Source organism: Ambystoma mexicanum, chromosome 11 (assembly GCF_040938575.1).
Source record: "Ambystoma mexicanum isolate Mex_15411 chromosome 11, UKY_AmexF1_1, whole genome shotgun sequence".
Taxonomy (NCBI): Eukaryota; Metazoa; Chordata; class Amphibia; order Caudata; family Ambystomatidae; genus Ambystoma; species Ambystoma mexicanum.
Genome location: NC_090934.1, coordinates 1023761247 through 1023776903, shown reverse-complemented (window position 1 = coordinate 1023776903; position 15657 = coordinate 1023761247). Strand labels below are relative to the sequence as shown.

Here is a 15657-nt window from a genome sequence, read left to right as displayed (position 1 = left end):
TGGGGGGAATGATCTTACTAGGCCTTGTACATTCATATCATGCAAGTGCAGTATATTTATAACAAGCTAAATCCCGAGATTGGTTTCAGGCGTGGATCCGGGATTCGAACCTGTGGTGTTCAGCGTGGTCTTTCTTCCAAGACCCGTGCGTTGTCACAGAGCTATCCTCCCTTTCACTTGTTGTATATTCATGCATGTTCCTGTGTTCCAGAAATGGAGTTATCACTTTCTGGATTCTAGAAATGCTCCTACCGAGGACACTGTGCCAGTTTCTAGACTGAAAAAAGTAACAATGGTATGGTCACAATCATTAAATACAGTGGGCCTCATTACGGGTAGGAGGTAGCCATTGTGCTATTAGTACCATGGCTACCCCCTTACCGCATTCCGGGTCCAGGTTCCCGAAATAGGGACTTACCGGGTCATTCCAACCTTGGAGGACCCGGTAAGTCCCCATTCCGGGAACCATTCCCCATTCCCATTCGAGCCCCCATAGGGCTCAATGGGGATGGAGCTAATAACGGTACCGCAATTTGCGGTACCGTTATTAGCTCTGAAGTCCCTTAACGGGTCCCTTCCATAACGCCTTGTAAAACCAGGCGTTAAGGAAGGGACCCGCTAAGGGACCTCGGAATAGGGTGGTAAGGGATTACCGGCACCGGTATCCTTACCGGTGCCGGTAATCCCTTACCACCTACCTCGTAACGAGGTCCAGTGTCTCCAAGTGAATGGTAACTATTGTATTGTACTGAACTTCAATTTTTGAACACACGAACATGCAAATAGAGAGAGGTACTCCCTGAAGAAGGACCTGCGGTCCGAAATGCATCGGGCTCTTTATCTCATCTCTTTATTAACTATACCTTTTTAACAAAGGAATGTTACAGTAAAATTATTCTTGATACAGGAATTGTACTCATTTTAATGAATGTATGCTAATCAACAGTATTACTTGCAAAGGAACTGGCGGCAACATAGGACTTTGTACCATTGGTCCTGGTTGTGCAAATTTCGTATCTGTGCTCATGCTCATTCAAAGGCCATATAAAATCCAACCCAGCCATTTCTCATGATTTTTCCAGGGTTCCAATACTCTGCATGGGGCCTTGTGTACCTTAAATCTTCTATCCTATCTACAGACAACTGCATAACTCTTGCTAGAGCCCTCATCCTAACATAAAATACACTATTACAACATCTAACTGCTAGGTACCTCACAAAGAAACCTAACCAAACTCCAACTCCTACAAAATAAAGCTCTTAGAGTGGCACTGGGCATCAAGAGGGCATCAAGAGAAGAGACCACATCACACAACACAGAAGAGATGCACACTGGCTCCCAGTGCATGCAAGAATCCTCCACAAAACACTAACCACCACCCACAAATACCTATTTGATGCTGCTCCCACTTACCTCAATAGCTGCATCTCATGCAAATCCTCACCCAGAACACTCAGATCCAATGCCAATACTCAGCTACTTATCCCACGCTTCACCACCACAAGAGCAGGTTACGCTAGCTTCCCCATTGCAGCCACCCGCATCTGGAACTCACTCCCCCCTCACCTGTCCAACGAAATCTCCTTATCTAAGTTTAAAAAATAACGCAAAACATGGCTATTCAACAAATACTAAAACTCCTGCACCAGCTCTTCATCGGAGTTGGTCACCCCTCTCAGTATCACAAGATAACTGCACAGTCAAATGATAACCAAGCTGTATACATGACTGTACCATTTCTGCAAAACAAAAAGTATGTAACCTTGACATGAAAACGAAGATATGTGTAACCTACGCCGTGATACCCAAGGGTTTGGGCGTATAATCAAATGCAATAAATAAAATAAAATATGCAGTCTGTGCAGTGTGTAGTGGCATTGTCCACATCTGAATCAATGCCTGGCCACCAAAAAGCCTCTCTAATATTTCATGAGTCTAACCCGCAAGTGCGCCGGGTGCAAGCTGTCTATGAATATGCACCTGATGCTAAATGCGGCACGACGTTCTCTCCTCTGATATCATCTCGAAAATAAGTCACATTGCTCACAACTCTGAGTATGGAGTCCATCATTTGCTGGAATACAGAGGGTGCTGAATAGAGACTGAATAGCCTGTGAGCGCACCTCTACTCTCCAAATGGCGTGGTGCACGAGGGGAATGATTTAGAATCTTCATGAAGTCTTGTTTGGTGGCAAGCATCAGGCAAATCTCATTTTGAGAATATGCCTACTTCTCTTAGCATCATGACCAACTTGGATATGCCAGGTCGTGGGTAATCTCCATGATGATGCTTTAGGTCTGATTACAAATAGAGCTTGTTCCACTGAGGCTTCTTTATAGGGGCCGCCAGACTTAACCATTCTGAGGCTTCAGTGGGTTCTGTCATTATGTCAAATCTTTAAGAGTTCCTTGAGTGCTTGCCTTGCTGTTGCGAGAATTGAGTAAACTCTGTGTGTGACTGGGACTGCCCCTGGGCGTAACTTTATTTTGTTGACATATTTCTTGTATCAGCCGCATTTCCCTCCAATTGATTTTTGTGGTCGTCTATGATGTCTTTCCAGTCCTCACTGTGCTCACGCAAAACCACCTGAAAGTTGTTGGGGTTGAGTATGATGTCAGGTTTGGCTTGATCGTGCCAGCCCAGGACAGCTGGGTCATGATTAGAGAAGTACAGGCTGAGCATTCAAGCAGAATGATGGACGGGAGCAGAAGCAGGCTCTGTAAAGCTACTCGGGCCCTCTTCTAACCCATTATTTGCAGAGAAACAGTCCACCTTTCAGTGTTATAGCTTGTGTTATAACTTGTGCTAAACACCTCAGGGTCAGGCAAAGCAAGGTCTGATAACAGAAATTGCCAGAATCGCCTAACGCGGCTGGCTTGGCTTGACCACCGTTTTTACCCAGGCAAAATCCTAGGCAGGGTACAAGCGTCACGTTTGGCATTCTGGTGTTACGTTCATTCACTGAATGCAAACCCATCTGTGTGCAAACTTGCGAAGAGAACAATAAACATGAGGAACTCCAAGGTGCCAAGATGTGCAACAGTAAAATGGCTTGTATTTGTATTTGTATTTTATTTATGTATATAGCGCACCAGGCCCACGGGCATCCGGGGCGCATCACTTAGGTTACAACAAAGTATAAACATTAACAAGATAACATTTACAGAATTATATACAGATTCTGATTGTGAGGACACTTGATTACATATTTACAGAAAAGTAAGCCATAGGCGAAAGCATGGGAGGTCGCTAGCGAGCAGACTACATCAAGGGCAGGTCTTGGGCAGACAGCCAGGTTTTGACCTTGCTCTTGAAGGCCAGGAAGGATGGTTCCGCTGTAATCGGGTTGGGGAGCGAGTTCCAAAGTTTTGCGGCCATGACTGAGAAACTGATCCCACCAGATCTCTGAAGGTTGAAACGGGGTATGCAGAGGCAGTTGGTCTGGGCACTTCTGAGGGGTCCGTTGGATGTGTGGGTAGAGAATCTATTGGTCAGATAGCTGGGCGCTTGGATGGCAAGGCATTTATGAGTTAGAGCGAGTGCTTTTAGAGGCTTCAGCTGAGAGCAGGGCCGCCTTAGTGGTGGCAGCGCCACGGGCAGCCAAACAAAAATTGTGCACACCCCTCCTCCCACTGCGCACTATGTGAGGCACCAAATGTGGCCAATTGTTATTGAGTGCGCCCCCGCTCCGGTGAGTGCGGCGCATTTAATTTCAATAGGGCGTCTGCCTTGCCCCTTCTCCCACCTTGCACAAACTGTGCCCACCCAAGAATATAAGAAGTATGGTGCCTGGTAAGGGTAGCGCAGAGGATGGAGCAAAGCAAATGTGGGAGGAGTGAAAAGGAACCCAGAGTGATAAGCAGTCCTCAAGATCCTTGGACTGCTCCAACATACCGGGCATTATTGCCTGGATCCCAAGGATCCTGATTGGCGGCACAGGCCTTGCCTTTACACGCCACACCTGGCTTTACAGCTCAGGCTGTGGGAGCAGACCATGAAGGCACTCAATTTCCCAGAAGTCTGTCAATGATCGCAATCTTAGCAAGGGCTTTCAATGCACTTTACGGACATGTGCAGTTATTGCCCGCACTACACGCCCTGTCTTTACTGCTATTTGCATCCGACCGTGGCTCGGTGGTATGTTTTCACATCGGGTTAAGTGTTTGTGTGCTAAACGGTACGTATTTGGCAAGTGAAAACATCAGGAAAAACATTCTTTTGAAGGCCGCCATCCAAATGATGGTAGCCATTTAGGGTGTCCTCTTTCGATTTCAAATTTAGAAGAGGATGCCACAGGAGAGGTGGGTGGACGCGGAGTCCAGAAAATAAAGTCACGCAGTAGGGGAGATGTGCGTGGCTGTAACAGGTTAATAGGGGCAAGAGAGTAAGAAACAGGTGCAGATGACAGCAACGGGCAGATTCCTGAATCAGGTCATGCGGGTATAGGACAAAGTTAAAATTACCGACCACACCAAAAGACCTAAAAAGCATACGACCAAAAGTTCTAACTACTAGAAGTGTGAACCTTTAGTGGTATGTATGTTTTGGTGGGGTCAGTAAAAAAAAAAATCTTTGGGGGTGTCCCCCGCAACACCCTGCTCACCATACTTTACAGTATAGTGAGTGGAGGTTGCGGGGGACAACCCTGCAGCTGACCCGCAAAAAATAAATAACTGACCTTTTAAATGCGGTCATTTCAATCCCAGGAAATTTTGCAGCGGATAAATCACTCCGATCCGGTCATGCGTGCCAGGAGGCACCTGGATCCTTCCAAATGTACGCTAAGCAAAATATGTATTATCCACATTCCAAAGTTAGTGATTGGCTGCCGGGGAGCCAACTTGCCACACCTGGTGCTAATTCAGCGTTGTAGACCTACAGCAAGGCCCGTACCGGGCACTGGGGCCCACGAAACGGAAATAAAGGTTTTTGCAGGGCTCGAGCATTGACTGGTGTTTGGAGGGCCATAACGCCTGGCGTGCTCCTGGCATTGGAGCTATAAGGTTACTGGAACATTCCACCGGGAGAGGGCAGAAGAACAAGGCTTCTATTATAGAACTTGCACTGTGGTGTCAAGAGATGGAGGGTTACGTACTATTCAGAACCCCATTAACAAGCATTTGCCCAGAAGATGTTAATGATGGCGACGCTGGCACGAGTCCAATCCTCCCTGCTGTTCAGGAGCAGACCGCCCAGTGACTCTGCATAGTGTATCTACAAGGGAATTTATTCCATATACCCATCTGGCAGCGCTGTTACAAACTCCTACAGTCCTAGCCTAGAGAACATATTGGCCATACAAGTTGCTCCCCTTTGCAGTAACTTCTTCCCCAATGGTGTTCACCAAAGTCATGACTACTGCGGCCATAAACCTGTGCTACTCCCTGAATCACTGATCTGTTCGGGATTTCACTCCCAAGCCACACATGACTTTCTAGGACAACTCACACTCTTTGATTTACATTATTAGTGATTGCCCCCAAATCCTCCAGAGGAGCTTATCTGCAAACATTGCGATGTACTGGGGTCTTGATCGATAAAAGAGCGTGCACTTTATTTACAGGCCTGCCTGAGCACCACTTGGCAATGCATGCCATTGCCACACATCACAGTGGTTCCAATGTGAGTCGGGCACCGCGGTCTCGTGCATCCAAGTTATCATTCTTGTAGCCTACCCACACGCAGCACACTTATTTTCATGTGGCCTCCAACTGGGGTCAGGAGAAGGGGCCCTAGTCCCCTGCTTGGACTCTATGGAGCCAATAGGAGGGCGTGTTGGGCTACCTGCTGGCTAAGCGACGCACAGGTCATAGCTTCAGGTATCATAATTTCCTCTACTAGTCGCAGTCGCAGTAGTAGTAGCAGAACTTTACTTCCCTGGAGTTCAGCAGGGACCAGACTGATGGTCTAAAGAGAATGGTTCATGGGTTGGAGTTCCTTTTCCACTGCTGGGCTCTGTGCTGAGAATGTTCTTGATTGGCTGCCAGTGGGGTTGAAGCCTTGAGACCATAAGGAAAAAGCCCTCCATATAAATCATCAGGGCCCTAAGGCATTATTCTGCTGGCACTCAGTGTCCCTCCCGCCGTGCGCGGAAAGAGGTTTCTGCTCCAGCCTGGAAACACTTCTTCAGTCTGTTCCTTTCTCCCCACAGGGTGCACCACCAGACAGGAGACTGTCAATATGTTTGCCCATTCTCGCTCTCTGTATGTCCTTGTCTGCTTCCTTGATTATGTAGTTGGTAGGTTTATGCTCTTTAAAAAAACATACCTTTCTAGTTTTCATTATTTAGCCATATAAATGATTAGCTGCTGTGGTTTCAGGTAGGAACAGGATCTTTATAGCCTTTGGTTAAAACTTCACTTAATTGCCTTTAGTATTTATTTCCTAATTTAGGACATTGGCCCTCATTATAAGTTTGGCGGTCCGGAAATGATGGTGCTGGTAGCAACGTACCAGCACCCTTTCCGGATCGCCATGCTACAACAATGCCAGTAAGGGCAAAGAACTCCCAGCAGGCATGGCCTGGCTGAATTGCGCCCCCTACTGGCAGTGTTTTCACTGAAGCACCTGCACCGTTAGAAACAGTGCCGGTGCTTCAGTGACCCCATTCCTATGGGACTCCATGGAAATGGGGATTTACCGTTCCCGCCACCTGCCATAATATCCTGGTGGCATCGGGAAGTCAGGCAGTGGAAACAGTGTTACAGGGTTGCCAGAAACCCACCACCTACCTGCGGGTTGTCCATCAACCCCGTAATGGCGGCCATTGTCTATGAAAAGGGTTAACTATGAATGATATACAATCTATATGCTTCCTATTTTGTCACTTAATGCAAAACCACAATATTATTAACAAACTTTCCCAAATAATACACTTTTATTGTGGATCTGACAACACAATAGGCATATTTTATTTGAACAGGATGGGCAGCACGTATCCGCTTTGGACCTGCGTCCTCAGGGCAGGGATCTTTGGCAGGTGTGGGCTTTAGGCAAGGGCATTCATCTGTCAGCCCCTGGCCATACTGCTATGCAGAGGTAAGTGAGTTAAGCAGGGGAGAAACTACACTCCTCATGAATGGCAGTTTGAGGCATACATTGGTGTTTCATCGGTACAACTCTGGTCTTCCTTAAGCTCCCTGATATTACAGAAAATGCTTCCCATACGCTAGTATGAAACAATGGGTGTACAAGAACATGTCATTCACTTTTGGTAGCAAGGCTGAACACTCAGGCTACACTATGTAGTGGTGGATGGACGTGTTCAGATTACAAAATCGAACATACATTGAATCTCAATAAATAAATAAGGTTTTAGGAGCTAATTCCAAAAATATAATGTTTTATTCACAGAAATATATCGCACAATTATACATTAGCGTAACTATGGATAATACAGTGGAGTAGAAAAGCAGTAATGTTTCTTCAAAAAATAGCTAACATGGGGCCTCATTACACGGTAGGCAGTAAGGGTTTACCGGTACCGGTATTTTACCGGTACCGGTAAACCCTTACCGCCTTACTTCGAGGTCCCTTTGCAGGTTGGTACATTAACGCCTGCTTTTAGCAGGCGTTAAAAAACGAACCCACAAAGGGACCGGGGTGCTAATTACGGTACCGCAATTTGCGGTACTGTAATTAGCGCCTTCCCCATTCCCATTATGCCCTATGGGGCAAAAATGGGAATGGGGAAGGGCAATGGAGGAAGGAGGCATTACCGCCTTCCCAACCTTGGAATAGGGCGGTAATTCCCCTTTCCTCCAAGGCGGTACTGATAAATTACCGGCATGAACCATGGGGCTAATAGCGCCATGGTTTACCGCCTACCGTGTAATGAGGCCCATGGTGTTATAAGACACAGTACTGAAATATCTCTGTGCTGTATACAGCTCTACCAATTGCAGCTGAGGATTTGTTCCTTCAATACTGTAGGGAGCATGTCGAGCCCGAGGTTAATTCATGGAATGGGGATTTACCACCCTTAGCGGCACCTGTACTATCCGGCAATACCGGGATATCAGGCGCCGGTAACGTTAGGGGCAGTTTGCCGGTATCCTGCCTGAATTGGAATACCAGCAAACTTGTAATAAGGGCCAATGTCTCAAATGAAGTGGGGGTGTTGCTGCTGCTCATCAATTGAGGACAGGGCTCTGATGCCCAAGCGGGTCCTCTCTGCATGCTAGTGAGGCCCCAGCCTGTGTACCAGCAAATCTCCATCTGCTAAACTGGGCCCAATTAGCAGGACTTTTTTCACCACAAGGGCAACGTCCAGCATGACTGGTTCACAGTAGACCACGCCTTGGACAAAAGTCAGGGCATGGGTAAACCGCCCTCAAGAGTCTGCACAAAGACACGGTCAAAAAGAGCAAGTAATATGGGGGGTGCTCACCGGGCTATGCCTTCATACCTGGGGAAAGTGGCAAACTCCTTGCTTTCGAAGGGTCTCCCCCGTGATAGCAATTCAGGGAGGTGCCGTGTGATGACACTTCGCGTCCAGAGCAGGTAGACATCGGAGGGTGCCATGGTGTCCCACCTACCTACAGCTCTTTAAAGGAACATTCCAATTGACATGATCTTCAGGGCACCCTCCTAGCATCTGCTCCTCTACCTCCTGCAAACACTACTTTGAATGTGGGCTTCAGGGACAATGTTCAGTCCGTTTAGGCAGTGCTTTGGGTGTTATGACTTGGGTTTTCTGTAAACTGGGAAACACCTCCCCGCTACACACACACATCCCGGACATCATTTTATTTTTGCTTTGACATCAGAAAGATGCAGTTTTCGGGGAAGACGACGAGGAGTCACAAGTTCAAATGAGTCCATATTGTCATTGTATATATGTATATAGTTTTTATAGAGCGCAAATAAGGTCCAAGGGCATCAAGGCGCTTGGAAGAAAAAAAGCAGGGGGACAAACGGGAAGGAACCATTAAAACAGGAATGTTTTTAAACCCTTACGGAACAAAGCATGATTGGCTGTTTCACGTAGGGTTTCTGGCAGAGCATTCCATAAGGTTGGTGCCAGGCAAGAGAAAGAACAGCTGCCTAAACGCGCTCTTTGGTAGCGGGGGATCTTCAGCAGGTTCTGAGAGGGAGACCAGAGGGACCCATTACTTTGGTAACGCAAGACTTTCTCCTGCAGATATGAGGCTCATACACTATGTATTTCATGGTGTGTCCTGCATAGCATCTTAAATTTGATGCAAGAGCAGACAGGGAGCCAGTGGAGCTGCGCAGCAAAGCCTGAGTTGAAGGTAGACCTGGGGCATCCATCAAGTGCTAGCCGAGGTGCCGAGTTCTGCAAGACTTGTAGCTGCTGGATCTGAAACAAGGGCTGTCCCAGGTAAATCCCATTGCAGTAGTCAAGCCACCCCACAATAGAGGATGTGACTGCCTGAGTTCTGCACTTGGCTGGAATAAAAGGAAGAATCGTGTTGATGGCTCTCAGTTTAGCAAGGCCAGCATTGCAAACTATGGTGATATGAACATCTCTCGAGCCACATTGCAAAAGCTTCACCCCTAAGCTTTTACCTGAGCTGCTTTTAACTGAGCTACTCAGAGTGGGGCATGGCCCCAGGGTTTCAGGCCAGACCTCGAGCTCCAGTTGGAGTTGGGACTAGTGGAGCCAATCAGCCGGACCTCGTTTTTATCACTGTTCAATTTCAGCCAGTTTTCCATCATACATTGTCCTACTGCAGAGAGACAAGATTTCAATTTTGCCTGGGGGGTCCCGTACCAGAGAGTCGAGACAGAAAAGAAGTTGCGTATCATCGGCATAAATATAGAAGCACACTCCGTGGTGGGCAATAAGGTATGCTAGAGGAGGCGAGAAGGAGGACCCCTGTGGAACATCACAGGGTAAAATCAATCAGGCAGAGCACCAGGGCCCTAAGGACACAGATTGGGCACGGTCTGAGACAAAGGAGGGAAACTAGGTCAAAAGCATCCCGAGATGCCAGCCTCCTCCAAGCATTGTAAAAGAATCACATGGACCACTGTATCAAGGCCGCAAAGAGGTCAAGGAGAATCAACACCCCGACCTCTCTGCGGTCCTGAAGCAGCATGCAGTCATCTAGCAGCGAGACCATGACAGATCCCGTACCCATCCTTGGTCTGAAGCATGAGTGAAAGGAGTGTAGAAGCCTGTACCCTTCCAAAAAGCCTGGGGCCTGGGGAGTAATGATTGCCTCCAGGAGTTTCATAAGCACAGGCAAAAGTGATATGGGACAATAGTTAGAGGGCAAAGAAGGGTCCAATTTAGGCTTCTTTAAAAGAAGAGAGACTAGTGCATGTTTCAATGAGCAGGGAATAGTGCCCAAACAAAAGGAGTGCTGAAGCACAGCTGTGATTAATGGTATAATCGTCAAAGTTAGTTCCTGGAGAATTTGGAGTCCATGGGGGATACAAACTTTAGTTTATTTAGTGCATACAGCACTATATCATCAGTAACGGGTTCGAATTGCATGGGTTTGACTAGGTTGGGTCCCTCGGGCCAACGCCCTGTCAATGGGGCATTTGGTTAATTTTGCAGATCAGTACTAATTGAATGTGTTATTTTGTCTATCTTTTCCGTGAAAAAGGTAGCAATGCTATCGCACTGCCTCTGTGCGCTATCGAGGGATTACCAGATGGAGGAGGAGCAGATAATTACTGTGCGACCCTAAAAAGCTCTCTCCCTGTGATACAACTGCACTGCCAACGAACAGCCTGCTTTGGCCATAGGGTCGTAGCATTTGCGCCATCGGCGTTCGGTCTGATAACACTCTCGCTTATGGCCCAACAGGCTGAGATTGAACCAAGGGGCTGATGGCTTAGAAGGACATAGATACGTCTCAACAGGCTCGAAGGTGTCGGCAGCTTCGGTCATGGCTTCAATCAATGCCATGTCTGGATCCAAGGCTTCAGAAATAAGCTCACTTGTGCTACCCAGAAGATGTTCTGCCACTGTTGGAAGTTGGACCCTTGCCCAGAAGCGCTTGGTAGTTGGTAATTTTGGGAGGGTGCCTGGGTGAGAAGGAAAGGCAATCAAAAAAGGCAAAAGGAAGTGGTCTGACTACATCACTGGGAGGGGCTTAAAAGTAGCAAGAAGGGCTTCCTCAGCAAAAATTAGATCCAGTACGTTGCTGAGGCGGTGCGTGGAAAGATGATTCCGAACTGAAACAGAGCTATCAGCCAGAGAAGTGATAGAGTTCCTAGTCTGGGTGTCAAGGTTGTCCTTAGGGTGCACATTAAAATCACCCATCACAATGAAGATGGGATGAGCTACTGTCGGGTCTGCAACTATCTGCGCAAATGGTCCAATAAACATTCACAGTTGTTACGTTGTGGAGTGATAGCAAAGCAGGACATGCATTACATCATTCGGGGACACTTGAAGGCAAAGGAATTGAAGTTCACAGAGGCGATTATGGCCTAATGGAATCAAGGAATACCTAATGGCAGTCTGTTATATAATGGCCAGACCCCCACCTCTACTTGGGGGAGGGTCTATCAAGACGCAGTAAACTATAGGTATCCGGAAGGATTTGGGTGATATCCAGGTCTGATCAGGCATTAAACCATGAATCATTGCAATTTGGTCTGGCAGATTGAGTGGGAATAGCTGTACCTGACTTTTCTGGAAGGAATGTAGTAAGGAGCGCGCTACTTTATTGCCTTCTCCGTGATGCGCATTGTTGTGAGCATAATCCTTTGTTGAGTGAAAGGAGCGGCATCAAGGCCGGCGTTCGATGATCCTGCTTCTCCATTTGAGGGAGAGCCTCCCTGCTTCGTTAGTTTCATGTGCAGCCCTGGATTGATGTTGGGGTAGGACTGGGTATTTTGAATTTCAGTAATCCAGCCTAGACACAACCTGTGATCTGGTTAATTGGCTGAGCTGGATCAGGGACAAAGCCTTCCAGAATATGTGAGATACCTATTTTTTCTCAGATGTAGTAACACCAGATATCTTGGTGGTGCACTGCGGGGCAATATGCACCTATAGATGGGCCAGAGTGCCAGAATCTGAACAATGACTAAACTCGAATGTGGAGCTGGGGAGCAGAGGCAACGTGAGAGTTGCGTTGGCCAAGTCATCAAGGTGGTCGAGTGTCGCGGCCCTGCGCCTTCCGCTGCTGCAGGATCCTCCGTTCTGACTTAGCCGCAGGAGCCCAAGAGCATTGGATGTTTGCACTCTATGGTCTGGAACCGGCCAGTTCTTTTGTTGCTCCTGAAGAAGGGTTACTTCTTTGTCACTGGTTGAAAATGTTTCTGCTCTAGAGTTTAAAGCGTCACTGCTTAGGTCCCTACAATTCTTTACTAGGTATAGATGGTATTTTTCAAAAAATTGAATAGATCCTTTTCTCCACTCTGATTTTTCACTGTTGTCGGAAAACACCACCTCAGGAATGGAATGATTCTAGGGAATTTTCTTCACAAGTAAACTTATTTGGGGATCTTTTCCTCTAACCTTTCTTTTTCAGTGCCAGTCAGTAACATTCAATGAAAACCATGTATTCCTAAGTAGGTGGTCCTGACCATGTGTACAGCTACCCCACAAATCAGAACAGTCAAGGGTTCTTTCTGCCAGCTCACCACAGCACCATAGTTGCGGCATTAGGCCCAGCGCTGCTTCCACCTTACTTCTGGTGGCGATCCGGCTTGCATGGTGAGTTCCTAGTCCAGAACAACTCCTCCTCACCGTGGATATTCCGCATAGACGCAAGTATGGGGGGGAAAAGGTTAGTTCCAAAGAAAATGGGCTGGAGGACCCAGCCTCCTTGTGAACAGGCCCATTCTATGGCCTGGCCTCCCTGAGGACACCATGAGACCCCTTCTAGTTGAGGATGTCCCTGAAAAATGTGATATTTCCTGCGGCATGCCAAAGACCAGCCTCATGGCCTCTGTTACGCTCTTGCACTCTTCTGTCCCCGAGTGCTCAACACTCAGCACTTCATGCTCCCGGATGCAAAGAATGATTGCGTTTGAGCTGCTTGTATCACTCTCACCAATCAGTCGTCGCTTCAGCCATTCATCGCCTTCGCAGCTGTAAAAGGAGAAGGCTAACACTGGGAAGGTAATTGTTAGCTTTGCTCACAGCCTAAAAGCAGCCAGTGATGTATGAAACATACCTAGTAGTAAACAAAGCAAAGGAAGGCAGATGTCCCTGCATCCCACCTTTGGAATATGGGCGACACAAGGGACACAGCACGAATTGAAGACGGTGCCCCACCTTTCACTGATGGCTCAGCAGGCTGGAAGACCATGATTTGGAGTGTTGACCAGAGCAATGCCAGTGCTTGTGATTGATTCAAACCTACCACCCTTTGCTCTTCAATGTTGCATACATAGCAGTTAATGGCGGGCTGGGAGAACTGGAACAGCGTTGCACACCCAGATGATGTTTGCTAGGCTTTTTTTTATTAAAAGTTGTACAAGTTGTAGGTCAAAAATTGCATTATTTATTATCAAGTTTAAAATACGTTTTCGTTAAAAAAAAAGTTGCAATTATTCGTGGGAAAGCAAGTTATGATCTTTTTAAGTTATTGTTTGTTTAAAAGGATAACATTTTTACATACATGAGTCCAACTTTCTTACAGTTATACATTTTATTCAAATGTTTTGTCTGAAAAATATGATGTGAGTGTATTTATTTGCTTTCCTGGGAGGTGGGGGGGAGGGGAAAATAAATAAACTCATCAAGTTATATTTCGTGGGGGAAAAGCAACTAAAAAATAGTCATGAAATTATATTTATCATACAAAACATTTGAATAAAATGTATAACTGTAAGAAAGTTGGGCTCATTTATGTAAACATTGTATCTTTTAAATAAAACAATAACTTTTTAAAAAGTTGCCAAATTACTTTCCCAGTAATAATAGCATTTTGTTTACGAAAATGTTGTTTTAAAATGTATTTTAAAATTGGTTATTCTTATACTTATTTCCCCCTTTTTCAAGGGAATAGTCACAGGTGGGAATGGGGAGTAGGGTCCCATCCCAGGACATAAGTGGCCTCAAGACCTGGACACAGTGTTTCAGATGAGGCCTCGCAAGGCCCGTGTTCCTTGTCTTTACTTCTGTGCAAGACATGGGGAATGCACCCCTTTACTCCCTTCACTTTTAAATGTGTTTCTCTCATGTTTTGATTCCCTTGTCTTTTTATGTTTACTTTGTTTTGATTGGTTCCTGAAAAAATGAGCGTCACCGATGTAACTGCACTGATGGAAACCAACATACTGATGCAAATGCGCAAAGGTGCAAATTGAGCATTGTGAAGACATGGCACCAATATTCTACACCAAAGGGTTAATAGATAGTACATTGCATTGTTCTAAGTGCTTGAGATTGTTCCCCACTGCAGATATTGGGCCTGAGTTACACAGCATTTTTCAATAGGATTTTCCCTTTGAAAAAAACATTAGCCATTTCATGTATAAGATTAATGTTGTTTACATTCCTGTTGACCGATTTTGACCCTTAAAGTTTTTATTTTTTTCATTTCTGCGTCAAATGTGTCTTTCGTGGTATGCTGAAATGGTTTCGTTTCATACAACTATCTTCGTGTTTCTTATTTTTACAGCTTGTCCTTCCGGTTTCTGGGGTCCGGATTGCATCCACACCTGCAACTGCCACAACGGAGCCCTGTGCAGCGCCTACGACGGGGAGTGCAAGTGCACGCCGGGGTGGGCCGGCCTCTACTGCACTCAAAGTAAGGGCCTGCGTGCAGTGTACTGCACATGCATATGCTGGGCGAGGCTGCCCTCTGGTGCCCCCAGGAAGCACTGCAGCGTTGTGCTGTGGGACTTTTCTCAATTGTTCATTCAGTCTGTGAAACATTTAATTTAGGTTTGAACTTGTGTTACCACCCGTTCTTTTTGAGTTCGTGGTTCCTTTTGCATATTTGGGTTAATTATTTTAAAGTTTGCTTTAGTTCACTAGTTTGCATCATTTTAGAAGTTGTGTTTCCTTAGTTTAGGATAACCTTCTCTTAAAGTTGTTTACTTTTGCTAGGCAGTTTATTTGCGGTTTGTTGAGATGTGTTAACGTGCCTGTACCTGTGTATTAGTTCTGATTATGTTTCCATGTATTAAGTTTTGCTTTGTAAACTTTCCAGCGCGCCGTATTGCCAAAGAACTGCCGCAAGGGTCGGGAGGACTATTCTGATCAAGCGAAAGCAAACTTAGACATGAAATACGGGCTCCCTGCACACGGCAGCCAATACCAGCCAGTTTGGACCTTTGTGCCGCAACGTGTTAATGGGCAGGCTAGCTTCCGTTGTGTTTTGACGTGTGTCTTATAGTATTTTAAGCAGAGCGGGGCATGACGGGAAAGATGGCGCCATGTCTGTGTAAGTAATTGGAGCAGACCTCGCTGCTTGCTGTGCGTTCAGTTTCTATTTCTGGGGTGGATGGCTTTGAAAGCAGTTTAATAAAATAATGGGATGATTTATCACAAGAAATGTAGTGCGGGTTACTCTTACAGGGCATTGTTAGCTTTGAAAAGAAAGCGTGGTTACACCCACTCTGGGAAGCTGAAAGAATGGCAAAGTCACGTGCAGAGCTTAAATGAACCTTGCTGAATTATAGCCAAACCTTACAATGACTAGTATGGCGCAGTTCTTTCCTGAGGCGGTGATCGCCACTGATGGGAGGAACGTTGTCGGGCGTTGTCATC

General features: G+C 46.3%; 1 protein-coding gene across 9 annotated transcripts in view; it reads left to right on the top strand.

The window, feature by feature from the left end:
- The window catches only part of MEGF11 (multiple EGF like domains 11), a 2301522-nt gene that overhangs the window by 2066422 nt on the left and 219443 nt on the right, over positions 1 to 15657 (top strand). For all 9 annotated transcript variants that reach the window (XM_069624261.1, XM_069624259.1, XM_069624260.1 and 6 more), the window contains one exon: positions 14564 to 14692. In XM_069624261.1, the coding sequence (XP_069480362.1) occupies positions 14564 to 14692 (129 nt within the window). The remainder of the gene's footprint in view (positions 1 to 14563; positions 14693 to 15657) is intronic.